Genomic DNA, 14,135 nt, shown 5'->3' on the forward strand with positions numbered 1-14,135 from the left:
TTTGGTAATTTCCCCCTTAATCAACGTACCAAAACCAAGATCGTAAAGTTTTTGTTGATATCTATTGGAGTCGGAAATAATTAAATCAAAAAAAGAAAAAGATTAGAAGCAAATCAAATCCCCAGGAAATCATTTGGGAGCTCTAGGGTTTATTACACATGTTTAATAAATTACATGGACCAATTTTCACATAACAAGCACGCACGCGCAGACTCCTTTGATTCATGAGAGTTTTGCATGGAAATAATCACGGAAATGAATATGGTGCACGAAAAATACATCGATTGGACATTCTATATCAGTTCTACATCCATGGTCAAATTTAGGATACAAGCCCACTTTGAACAGACATTAATATTCGAAAAAACTACACATCTGCTTAGCACCACCGAGGCGATTAAGAGTTACACCATTAACCATGACAACATGAATCTGCTATTGTTTGTTTATAGCTATTGAATTTGTCTTCTTGGTTAGGACCAGAGCTGTTCCCAATCCTGCAAGAACAATTCGCTATCCCCGGGCAGCATCTCCATGTCAGTACTGCTTCCTAGTCCTCCAGCTTGCGAAGGAATTGTCCCATGGTCTCCGGAGGCGCCTGAACTGTCTGGCGATGAGCTTGCTCTCTCCGTGAATGGAGGACTGCTCCAATGAGATGATGTCATTTCCTGAGGACGTCGATCATCATCTGGCATGGTGTTCGGTAGAAATGCGTGCCTGCTTCTAATGATTTCTCCCATCGGTCTCCGATCGAATGACCTCAAGGTCTTCGTTTTCTTGTACACCCGGCACGCACTGAATTCATGCGTTGGCTGCAATTATAGACACAAATGAGAGACATTAGTCATGTGTCGTTGTTCGACTCGTGCGTGTTCCGACAACAAGAAGAAATCGAAAGAGATATCCATTCATTCTGCTGTGGTCTATTACATTTTATTTTTTGAGGTTCAAGAATTGGTGTAGATCTATTTGTCTATAAAAGTGACTAGTTGAGCATTAGATTGGAAACTCAATGCGATAAAAGAACATGTGAAGATAAAGACGAACGAGATATGTCCAGAATAAGATCACACATGAAACATTTGAAATGATTTTAAATTCTTCCATATGTTTGTGACATAGATTATCAGACAGTTTTTTCGATAAACATTGGATTAGGGCATCACATACCACCACTGGGATCTCTTCAGGAGAAGAATCCGCCCCTTCAATGGCGTTGTACTCATTCATCTTCCATTCAGTTTTCACGCCGTTCGGTGCCCGTCCTGTATAGAACACCATAGTTCTTTTCACTCCCACAATGCGATTGCTCGAGTAGACGAAACCAGGAGAGCCCGTAGCTTTCCAATACCCAGTGGTCGTGAGCCGCCTCGGCCTCCCGCCGCGGTACTCAGTCTCTTGCCTCGGGATGAAAAAGAACCATTGCTCTGGATCTCCGCGGCATAGATCTCCCGCCAATTCTGGATCCAAAAGAATTTTGTTACATAATAGAATAGAGTATGGATCAATGATCTTTCATCTTTTTTGGTGGAATTGTAATTGTTTTTTAAACAGTTCTAACACATGGGTATGTGTTCAAACTTGTTCTTGAGATTATAGACCGTGCATACATATTGAGGATGCATATGAACACTGCTTGGGAAAATAAAACCATGAATTATGGAATGACTCCCCCAACTGATACATGCTAAAACAAAAGCGTAGTGAATTTCTCTTCATTAATTAACCAACAACCTGAATGCTGTAAAAAAGTTGAAGCCCACCGCATTAAACTTATTTAGAAGAAAATTTTTACATATATATCCAAAATTAGGGCCTAACAGGCACAACTTCCCTGTGAAATTCTCCAAATTCTCGTTGGTTCTTTTCTTTTAAGACAAGGGCAGAAAAAGTGAAGCCCATCCTATATTGTCTCTCGTACTATGTTCACACTCGTAGGACTTAATAGGAGACTGCATTTCGGAGGAGAATCCATTTTATGACTTGGAGGAATGCAAGAAATCTTAAAAGAGAAGCATCTTAGACCATTGTTTCACCAAAGTTGAAAGGGCAAACAGCAAATACATTTAGAAATGCCTAGTCCATCCGCATGAAAAAATAAAAATAAAAAACTGGATCGAGAACGATAGTTCCGAGGTTAATTAAATTAGAAATCACAATGCTTTATCTACTATCTCTGCAGGCACATCTTTCAAGTGGAAAAGGCTTTGCAACATGAAAGCAAGAGGTGATCATCAAGAAGAAGCAGAAGGAGAAGAATAAGAGCAGCAGCAAGGATTGCGATGTACGTGGAAGGTCCGACGGATTGAACTCGTAGATATCAAGAACAGGTATGACCCGGTGAAAAAGCCCGAGTAGAGCCTGTCTTGTTCCCTCGAGCTTGCTTCGTAAATAGAACGAAACCAACTCTTCTTCGGTGGGGAAGAACCGAAACCCTGGTGGCAGATCCGCCATCTCTCTCTCTCTCAAAACAACTTGCTTTCGGCTTCTGTATCTGTTTTTGCTTTTGTTTGCAGTTATATACCAGAACGTGCTGAGCTCGTCACATATAAATAAGCGAAGAGATCGACTTCTCTTTGAAGGATTGAGAGAGAGAGAGAGAGAGAGAGAGAGAGAGAGAGAGAGAGAGAGAGAGCTTCGCTAGTAGTGAAATATGAGAGAGAGTGACACTTCTGGATTTTGCTTGGAAATTTCCACGCGCTTGTGTTGAAGAAAAACTTGTCGTCCTAACATCTCCGCACAGGAATATGGTACGGTTTTCTCGGTTGTATTTTCCTCTTTTCTTTAATGGGGGTCGTCATTGCAATGAAACCACCGCGTGCTGCCAGCCTAATGACACCGACCAATATCTCTTTTCTAGAGATATATATTTAGGAGATAGTTGGGAATTCTGTATATTTCCCTTGATTGGTCATGATTGATTATAGTTGATATTTTGCTACTTTAAATGAACACGTAGGAAAGTCTATAAATAGATTTATGTACTCTTTTTTTAGTAATGAACGAAATATTACATTTTTTTTGTTATCACAATTCTTAAGTTTAGCTCACCATGGAATCTCTTTGCTTCAATTCTAGTCCCTATGACCATGCATTGATCGACCGTTGACCGGTTTCAAGATATTATCAGAGCAGTTCAACATATTTTTGGCCTATTCTTGGTGCTTTCCAACTGGTTCCTAAGGTATTTTGTCGTGCTGAATCCATTTTGGCATTATTTTCACCATATATGCTCTCCAGGTACTAGTTGCTTCACATCTGTTGTCCAATCTATTGTGTTTAAGACTGTAAAATGCATATGTCTCTCACTTTAGGTAATTCCGATTCATGGTTTTTTTTACTCTACCTGTTGCAATTACATCACTTCAAATTCTAATTTGTTTCAATCGAAATCATTCACTTCACAGTCCTCTACTATTCACATAGCTATTAATTCCTAAATGAGAGTCAGCCATACAGGAAACAGTTCCTTATCTACATTATTATTACCTAACACTTCTATAGTTCCCAAACTCTCCTTTAATTTAATTTCAATAGGACAATTGTGTGAACTTGGCTTTGATGTTTATTTCTCTTCTCGCGGTTGCCATGGGTAGGATCCACGAGTGGGACAGACTATTGGTACAGTCCGTAGAGTGAGACACCTCTGTGATGTTTGCTGGTTGTGCTGCCACAATGTCATTTGAAACTTGGTATTCTTGGTTAGGTCACACTTCTTCCTCTAGATTAAGATTTTTTTATATTAATTGGTCATTTAGGTTCTGACGATAATAAACATCTTGATTGTCTTCATTGTCAGTTGGGAAAACACCATGTCATGCCATTTGATCTTAGTGAATCTATTTCTCATGCTCCTTACAATCTCATTCGGACCGCGTTCAACCCCTACCATGGAAGGATCTTGTTATTTTGTAATCTTTATAGATGATCATTCTTGTTATACATGATTTTATCTTATGAAAAATAGATATGTATTTACTAGTATCTTTCGTGATTTTGTTGCCATGATAAAAAACATAATTTTTCAAGATATTAAGGTTTTTCATATTGATAATGCCATTAAATATAGGGACACCGACTTGGAATTCTCTTCTAAAATGGTACTATTGTTCATCATTCTTGTCCAGGAACCTTCTAACTGCTTGGTCAAGCCGAAAGTAAACATAGGCATATTTTAGATATAACATGCTTCGACCAAAAAAAAAAAGATAATACACGCACTCTTTGGTCTCTGCTTCATGTCCGAAACAGTTTTGGAGAGAGGCTTGTCTTACTGCTACATACACTATCAACCGTACTCCGTCACCTATCATAAGTAACATTTCTGGTTATGAGCGCTTTTATGGTAATGTCCCCAATTACAGTCTTCTCCGAGTTTTTGGCAGTGCTTGTTTTGTACATCTTCTCTCATATTAACACACGACGTTGGAACCTCGTGCTCATTATGATGCTTCCTTGGGTATGACATTGAGCACAAAGAATACAAATATCGGGATCCTAGCTCCAACCTTCTTCATGTGTCTCATCGTGTTACCTTTTGGGAACACAAGATATTCTCATCTCGTCATTCCTTCAATCATCGACTCATGTTCCCTTCTTCACCAAACACTTTAGTGAATTTATTCCCAGAAAACCCACACCTCTGTCCACTTATGAATCTTCCTCTCCAAAATTACCTTCTTCTTCTTCTTCTAATCTTGATGCAAGTTAATCTGGCAATACCACCTCGGCAGCTTCCAACATGTCTGCTCCATCCGCAAATTCTCCACTAGCCAACGTTCCTTCATCCTCTATTTGTCGCTCCACCAGAGTAAGTCAACCTTATATTCAAATTCAAAATTACCATTGGTATTATATCATTGCTTCTCTTTCATAACCTCGTAGATATTGAGAAGCTATTAATAATCCTCTTTGCCAGCAAACACTGGCGGATGAATTGCAAGCCTTAGACAAATGTCATACATGGGATTTGGTTGAATTGCCTCCTTGTAAGTTCAATGTAGGTCGTAAATGGGTATATGACATTAAATAGAGGCAGATGATATTGTGGACAGTTATAAAGCTTGGCTAGTGGTAAAAGGTTTTATTCAAGAGTACAGAGTTGACTATGAAGAAATTTTTGTTCCTAGTGCATGCTTTACTTCTATCCGTAGTCTTCTTACTATTGCCGTAGTTAAGCGCTAGTCTTTGTTTCATATGGATGTTAAAAATACATTCCTGAATGGTGATCTTATCAAGGAAGTTTATATGGTGTATCCTCTTGGATACACTCATCCTTCCAACAAAGTGTGTCAATTTTGTAGAGCATTATTTGGCTTGAAACAGGCTCATCGTGCATGGTATTTCAAGTTTAGCTCCACCATAGAATCTCTTGACTTCAAATTTAGTACTTATGACCATGCTCTTTTTGTTTGGTGCATATTTCGTGGGTATATAATGCTGCTTTTGTATGCGGATGACTTGGTTATCGCTGGCGATGATCACATTGGCATCTTCAAACTCAAGCAATATCTCAGTCAATAGTTTGAAATAAAAGATCTTGGGCGACTCAGTTACTTTTTAGGCTTTCAGGTTCATTCAAATTTATATTTCACAAAAAAGGGGAGAAGAACACTAGAAGTGCCAAAACTTGTGTACGGCGCTCACTTTAGTACCAAAAGTTTGTTTCGGATCACTTAAGTGCCACTTTTTTGAAAAAACGATCACTTAAGTGCCAACTCCGATTTGGGTCGCCGGAAATCTGACGTGGCCATATTTTATTAATTTCTCAGTCCTACGTGGCATGTCGGCGCTGACGAGGACAATATTTAATAATATTTTAATATTTTAAATTTTTTTATGATTTTTTTTTCTGTTTTTCCCTTTTTCCTTTTTTTCTTTTTTTCTTTTCTTTCTTCTTCTTCTTCTTCGTTTGGCCGGTGACTGGACACTGGCCACCAGCCATGGCCGGCCGCCTGGCCTCGCCCGAACGAGGCCGCCGTCGCCCGCCATGGGCGAGATGAGGCCGCCATGGGCGAGGTGAGGCCGCCGTGGCCTGGGCGAGGGCCGGCCCCGCCCGGATCTGGCGAGGGCCGGCCCTAGCCCAGGCTACGGCGGCCTCGCTGGCGGTCGCCCAGGCCACGGAGACCCCCGGCGAGGCCAGGCGGCCGGCCATGGCCGGTGGCCAGTGTCCGGTCACCGGCCAAATGAAGAAGAAGAAGAAAAAAAAAAAAAGAAAAGAAGGAAAAAACAGAGAAAAAAAAATAAAAAAAACAATTAAAAATTCGAAATTTACACGTGAAAATGCCACGTAAGTTAAAATTTTAATTAAAAAAGCCACGTATTAATTTGACCGGAATTTCTCGCTATTGGCACTTAAGTGATCGTTTTTCTCCGATTTTGGCACTTAAGTGATCCGAAACAAACTTTTGGCACTAAAGTGAGCGCCGTACACAAGTTTTGGCACTTCTAGTGTTCTTCTCCCCACAAAAAAGTATACCACTAATCTTGTCACTCGAGTTGAACTCACTGACAACGAGGTCGCTACAATTCCTATTGAGACCAATGCCAAATTTAATACCAAAGATGAAACTCCTCTTGACTCTGTATATTTTCCTTGATTGGTTATGATTGATTATAATTGATATTTTACTACTTTAAATAGTCATCTGGTAATACCTATAAATAGGCTCATGTACTATTCATTTGATAATGAACAAAATATCACTTTTTTTTTTCTGTAATCACAATTCTTAATTGGTATAGCGCTCTACTTCGCTTTATGTGGATGGATGCCAGATTTCTCACGGGAGAAGGGTGGTTGTTTTCCAAGAGCTGTTCCCACATTCTGTCACCACTCTATCGACCACTAGATTTGAGCCACATGTGACCAAGCACTACAAAAAAAAAAAAAAAAAACTACTGCAAAAGATGGATCAACAAATTTGATCTCTTCCTTGGTCGATCTCTTCAATCTCTCCAAATGAAGGTATCAAGCTTTTACTGTACGTTCCAATATTAACCAACTCCTTCCCTCTTTTCTCTCTCGTGCCTTCCACTCTCACCTTTGGCTTGCCCACACATCCAACTCCACTCGTTCCCAATGTCCTTGGGCAACCTCAGAGCTAGACTCGATACTGAGCCGCCTCTCTCTCTCTCTCTCTCTCTCTCTCTCTCTCCATGTAACTAAAACCCATCGGCATGAGATTGGTAGCTGCCAACGACCTCAAGTAGAGGTCAAGACAAGATATATATTAGGCTTAGGTTTTGAACCTCAGATTTTGGCTCGTCGACGTCACTGTCTCGTCTTCATCAACAACAGTTGCCATGAGAGAGACGGGATGACCATAGATAGAAGTCATTGGGGAGAGAGAGAGAGAGAGAGTAATTTTCTTTGGCTAGGTGTCTAATCAACTTTTGGCACAAATCCAACGGCCTATCAAATGAAACAAAATTTGAATTACTATTTAATACTATGAAAAATCTCAAATTAGTATATTTATGATAATTTTACTTCAAATTATTTTTTTGACAATAAAAAACCTCAAACTAATATATCTATGATAAATTTACTTCAAACTAATATTTTGACCACTAAAAACCCCAAACTGATAAATTTGTGACAAATTTACCCTCCGTTAATTTCCGTTAAATTAAATTAATGTCACAAAAAATCACAAATCGGTACACCTGTCACAACTGGAGGGAAAAACATAAAAATGATACATTAATTAATTGTCGCGTGTCATTTAACAAAGTAATTTGACAGTAAATTTTAACGGAAACAAACTGAGGGTATATTTGTCACAAGTGTACCAGTTTGGGGTTTTTGGTTATCAAAAAATTAGCTTTTGATAAAATTGTCACAGGTGTACCAGTTTAGGGTTTTTCGTGGTATTAACCCATGAATCAAAGATGCAAGGACTGTGCCCTACAATCGCTTCTAATGTTCGGGTGGGACTATGACAATAATGAAGCTCACTTATATTTATTAACGATGATGGATCGTGAGTGATATCGAGCGAAGATCTCGTCGCAATCTTAAGTTTGAACATATACTCCATAGAGGGTATAAAAGCCTCGTCTAAAAGTTGTAGGCACACTGATTGTCTATTCGCATTCTTTTTTATGCTAATAAAAGTAACAAGACGCTTAGCAGGAAGCATTAGAAAATGCTCTTTTGGCTACAATTAAGAAGAAAAAGAAACAAACCGTGGTTTTCCTATAAAATTTTATAAAAGAAATAGGACATTCTAAGTTGTCAAGATCTATAAGATATCATAGATTCAATCAATCTGCAAATCAATGTTTATAAATTTTGAAAAATTTCAGACATTTCACATTCAATAAAATTCAAATAGTGAAAGGCCGGTGTAAAGAAAAGGAAAAAGTAAATTACCATATTGTTAGTAAGTCAAACTTAAAAATTTAAGTTTATAGATGAAGAGAACCGAGACCACATATATATAAAGAACATATAAACCGCATTGTCAAGTACTGTGGGATATTTCATCGCATATCAAAGCCATTATCATATAGTTATATCGTGAAAACTTGACGAAAAGATTGTTGAATAAGAGAACTTACTTGATAACTGCATGTGATTTACCTACATGTATGTTACATTCTTCATTAGGTGAGCCGTGATTTTGACATACATATTGATTAGGAGATGATTTACTTAAAAAGTGGGGAAATTGTCCAATTAGTCCTAAACCTTTTGCACATATACCAATTCAGTCCTAAACTTTTCAATTTTATCAATTTAGTCCTAAACATTTGTGCAAAATTTCAATGTAGTCCTTCCAATTAATTTTCGTCGAAAATAGCTAACATGGTAATATGTCATTTAAGACGACTGGGCAATGATTGGACCATCACGTCAGCGATTTTCGGCAAATATTAACTAGAAGGACTACATGTGTTTTGCTATTAAACGATATCGTCAAAACCAGTTGGGGAAATTGCAACTACGGTTGCCCCAATTATCTTTCTCTCTCTACTTTTTTCCTTTTAGTTTTTCTCGGATTACTTAGATTATAAACAATATAGTGTACCTACAGCAAACTCGTATTTGTTCTACATGTCCTGTGCATGCATGCAGGCAGAAGTTTCGCGCATGCAACGAAAATGTTAGACCATTTCCAAGTAAATTGTACTTCAGCGAAGAAACGTCTATTTATTTATTGGTCAAAAACGTCTGTTTATTTGACCAACTCATTTAGACATATTAATTTCAACATACGAATTGTCTTTATGCTATATTGTTCAAGACACCAATACACATCATGTCTTTCTTGTAATCTAAGTAACTGTCCAACATCAATCTGGAATTTTAGCGGCATTTCTCTCCTTATTTTGACTTGACCCTCTTCGCACTGTCGAAAAAGCTTTACCTTGAGGCTGACGGAATCACAATATCATTAAACCGTCATCGTATTAAGTTTTCTACACCAAATCAAAAAATCATTTTCTAAAAATAAAAAGTTACACTGCTTCTTCTTTTTTTCTTTTTCTGTGATGATAAAACCTACTTTAGATTGACAAAGTTATATATACTTGCCAGCAACCAAAAGGAAGATGTTTTATGTAGTACCGTAATCTACCCAATTTTTAGTTAGTCAAGTGGCTTGTTAACCACATTAGAATATTCCGTCACGAGCGTGGAACTTTTATGTTAATGCTTAAAGGGGCTGCCGACACTGACTGTCCCTTCCCACCTTTATCACTTATAAAAAATGTGGCTAGTCAATCAATCAAGAGACCTGTGGAATAGCTTTAGAAACATATTCTTTCATTTTTGGCCAAGGAAAAGAACATGAAGTAGGTTCAAGATGAGGAAACTTACCGTTTTATGAACACATTACGTGATTGACACGACTAACACAGAACCAATTACGTTATAGAAATCGTGGGTGGACGTAATTATCGTTTTATATTTTATAGATTAAATCTAATTAACTGGATTCGCATGCGAGAGTCTTTGGGTGAAAAAGAAAATGGTGTAAAACCTCTGCCTCCTCTTTTCCCCAAGAATGGTTTAAGTGGACCTTGTTCATCATAGGAATGAAATCTCGTATACTGCAGTTTGAATCTCTCAGGTCTTTTGTATCTTCTTCACCGTTCTTGACGTCGAGCCCATACTCCAGAGTGCGGGGTCCAATGGAATTGACTTGGCTATGATGAATCACTATTTATTTTATGACTCGAAAAGACATTGTGATGAGTGCGTTTTTTGGATGCCCCATCATGAGGATTTGCACAAATCTTACTTAGACCATTTGGCAATGGAACGACCAAACCGTGTATGTTCATTCCTTCATGTCCCCACATCGATTTGTCCCCACTTCCAATTTCTGCATGACAATGGGCAACCTTCAAGCTTATTCAGGGTTTAGTAAAGAGCAATGCTAGGTTCAAAACTGGTATTAGAAATACTGAACGATGTGTCAAGCTGTAACCGATCCTTTAAATAGGTGAGTCATGTTCAACAATTAATAACAGTCTAACACATAATTTGATAAACCGTTGTTACAAACCAGTCTTGATAAGTTTAGCTTTTCTCTTTATTGTAAGTAATTTCCGAATCACTTTTTATGTATCTCGCTTTCAACATATCCTGTGCTTTTTTTTAATATCTTTTATAAGATGAATATATCTTTAGCGTAAAATAAAAGCCAACCGTATACTCGAGAGCTCTCACTGTGAATTATTACACGAAGTTGCAAATAAACCTTTTTACGACAAAACATTTGGCAAAATAGATATAGTGATAACAGCGAAGATTCTCCTAACATTATGCGCTTACTTCTCTGTCTCATCAATTGTATTACTCAGCATATTAGGACAAATTTGCATGGGCGAAAGGACTAAGAATTTGTCTATGGCGACTTAATGGGAAATGTAAAAAGTAGCTTTTTGGCTCCCATGGTGAGAACAGCGAAGATTCTCCTTTACATTATGCACTTACTTCACTTTGTCTCCTCTATTTTGAAATAATTATTTTGCATTTTAGGACAAATTTGCATGAGCGAAACGACTAAGCATTTGTTTATTGCCACCTAATGTTAAACGTCAAAAGTAGCTTTTTTGCTTCCCAATAATCTAAAGGATTATTTTAATCTATAAAAAGAATACTATATTTAGATCTACATGTCAGCATTCATCCATAGTGAAAGTTTGGAGTCTTTAAGATTAAAAAATTTAAGAAAAGTCAAGTGTGTGTGGCCGCAAGATTTGAAAGTTCGAAAACGAAAGGTGAAATGTAAAACTCACTGCGGACAAACCCCAAACTACTATACGTGTTAAAAAGGGAACCAAAAAACCTTAAGCCTAAAAAGTCACCCAAAAACCCTACACTACGCCCTAATCTCCTCTCTCGCCACCGGCACCGTCAAGTCATTTTGTCTCGGCCGCCACAGTAGTCGACCCACCAAAAACGCAGCATCACGGCGCTCTTACAAGACAGAGTCCTCTTGTGCTGGTAGAAGATAGGTTAGGACAATAAGAGTTACGAGTTTTTGATTTGGGAGTTCTTGGATTGGCAGGAGATTTAAAATTGTGGTAGGGGCGTTATAGGGAAATAATTGGTGGTTGCGTAAATAGAACTATAACTTTTAACTTATCGTGTCTAATTTGAAAAGTCATGATGCAGAAATTCGCGAATTACTATTAATGTATTTATCTTATTTATTTCTTACGACCCAGGTCTCTAAACTCTTTTAACTCGACTAATGCTCATTAAGGTACATAAAGTATATGTCGTTCACGTGCATAGAATTAGACTTCATTCATATAGGATGGTGGGCGACACCCCAACGTCACTCATGGGATCGGTCTTTATATTTTAGGAGTGCGGAAGATCATTAAATGAACTGGATCTCACCGGATTCAACGGTGCATATAAATTGTCCCTTGTATGATAGCGAGGGGCTTGACTTTAAGTCATACGATAATTCTCTCTCTCTTTCTCTCCCAGGATCTCTCTTAAACTTTTGGCGCAATCCGTGAAAAAACGTGGTATGCTCTTTTCTCGTCCATTAACGCGTAAAATCTGCTCGACTTTGCACCATGATATAATCATGGAGAGACTAGGGTCAAGCTTTCGAGTTGACTTACCTTGACTTCCCCTTTTCTCGAGCATCTTTAAGTTTAAACTAGTGAAAAAAATTCAGGATTGGTTTCAGTGACCGAGTGGGACAAAGACAAGTTCGAGGACGCGGTTACGTAAGTTTCATGCGACCTTCGAGAGGACAGAAATCGAAAGCAAACGAGAAGCAAAGTCATCAAGAAATGTTGAGTAGTTTACAAGGTGTGAATGCTGGATGGTCGGACTGCGCGAAGAATTACGAGGACGACTTGAGCTTACGACTTTGTCTAGCAATAGCATCGTGACTATGGTCAAGCTGCTTTCTATTAATTATAATACGGTTGTTAAAGCAGAACGAGTGCGCTACAGATGTCAATTCGATTTTGCATTAGGTCCACGCACACATTGGAGAAACAGTCTGGATATTTGTAATTAATCCTTATCCTACTAGGGTCATGCAATGAGAGATGCTATCGTCTAGTGAAATTATTTCAAGTGCATCGTCGCTGTAAAAACTAGCATTCATAAGTAAGGTGAGCCTGTTGATGCTACGAGAAATCAGACTGTGGCGACGAAAAATAGTTCCATCACCATTGATACGCCACAAGGACGACAACACAATTCATCGCCATGGCTTGGCTCATGACGGCGCAGGACGAATTTCGCCCCCATTGATATTAGTTAGTGATCCGCGTTATAGCTGTAAAACCTCAAGAAATTAATATCTCAAGGCAACAAGAGTTGCGGCTAAAGGCAGCCATATATTGTGTTTTAATAATATTTTGTACATTGCTAATGAAAGATACATGTGCCTATTTATAGGCTTTAAAGGTTAACTATCTAAAGTAACAAATAACAAATATCAATTACAGCAAATCAAAATCAAGACAAAATCTCCTAAATATATCTATATCTCTAATACAGGAAAATAATCATGGAGGAAATCTCTGCTGAGCTGTAGCCTTGCTGTCTAACATCCCCCCGCAAGCTGATGTGGCAGGAGTCACAGTAAGCTTGATCTGAAGAAGACGGAACCGAGGAGTGGAGAGGCCTTTAGTGAAGATGTCAGCTGGTTGATCATGAGTGGAGATGTACTGAACATGAAGCTGTCCTTTGGCCACACGCTCGCGCACAAAGTGGTAGTCAATCTCTACATGTTTAGTGCGAGCATGGAAGATGGGATTGCCAGTTAGATAGATAGCAGAAATATTATCACACCAAAGGACATGAGGAGCAAGCAGACGAACATGAAGATCGCGTAGTAGAGCTTCTATCCAAATAAGTTCTGCAATGGTATCAGCAAGACACTTAAACTCAGCTTCGGTACTTGATCGGGCAACGGTCCGCTGTTTGCGGGAGCTCCATGAAATGAGATTTGAACCCAAGAAGATGCCAAACCCGCGAACAGAGCGACGAGTATCTGGAGCACTAGCCCATCCCGCATCGGAAAAAGCATGCAACTGAAAAGAAGAGCCGGGAGTGAAGAGAATACCATGATGTTGAGTGCCTTTGATGAAACGAAGGATCCTTTTAACAAATTGCCAGTGGATCTCAGTGGGAGAGTGCATGAACTGACAAGCTGTGTTGACAGCATATGCGATATCTGGGCGAGTGAGCGTGAGATATTGTAGAGCCCCTACAATGCTGCGATATAGCGATGGATCGGAGAAGGGTGCACCAAGATGAGCAGACGGGGCACCAGTCGAAGTGGTACATGGCGTGGAAACAGGACGAGCCTCGGTCATTTTGGCCCGCATAAGTAAATCTGCAACATATTTAGCCTGATGGAGAATAATGCCTCGGTCTGTCCGGTCTATTTCAATGCCAAGAAAGTAATGAAGCTTTCCCAGATCTTTAATAGAAAATTCCTGCTGCAAAAATTTAATGAGAGCCGACAATGGCGCATTAGGTGACCCAGTGACAATAATGTCATCAACATAAACCAGGAGGAAAATACTATGCTGAGCTGTATGAAGAATAAAGAGTGATGAATCGGCAATTGAAGGAATGAAGCCCAGCTGAACCAAAAAGGCACTGAGGCGTTGATGCCAGGCTCGAGGAGCCTGTT

The 14,135-nt window shown here is 38.9% G+C and overlaps 1 protein-coding gene across 1 annotated transcript; it reads right to left on the bottom strand.

Moving 5' to 3' along the window:
- Positions 1–262: 262 nt before the first annotated feature.
- Positions 263–2,588, bottom strand: LOC115663965 (NAC domain-containing protein 90-like). The gene is made up of 3 exons (XM_030585922.2): positions 2,289–2,588; positions 1,171–1,460; positions 263–812 (listed from the first exon to the last, which is right to left on the bottom strand). Exons 1-3 carry the CDS (start codon positions 2,452–2,454, stop codon positions 474–476), a joined length of 795 nt encoding a protein of 264 aa, XP_030441782.1. The 5' UTR covers positions 2,455–2,588; the 3' UTR covers positions 263–473.
- Between the last annotated feature and the right edge of the window lie 11,547 nt (positions 2,589–14,135).

This window comes from Syzygium oleosum, unplaced genomic scaffold (assembly GCF_021117445.2).
Source record: "Syzygium oleosum isolate NSW1041296 unplaced genomic scaffold, Sole_v2.1 Sole_v2.25, whole genome shotgun sequence".
NCBI classification, from domain to species: domain Eukaryota; kingdom Viridiplantae; phylum Streptophyta; class Magnoliopsida; order Myrtales; family Myrtaceae; genus Syzygium; species Syzygium oleosum.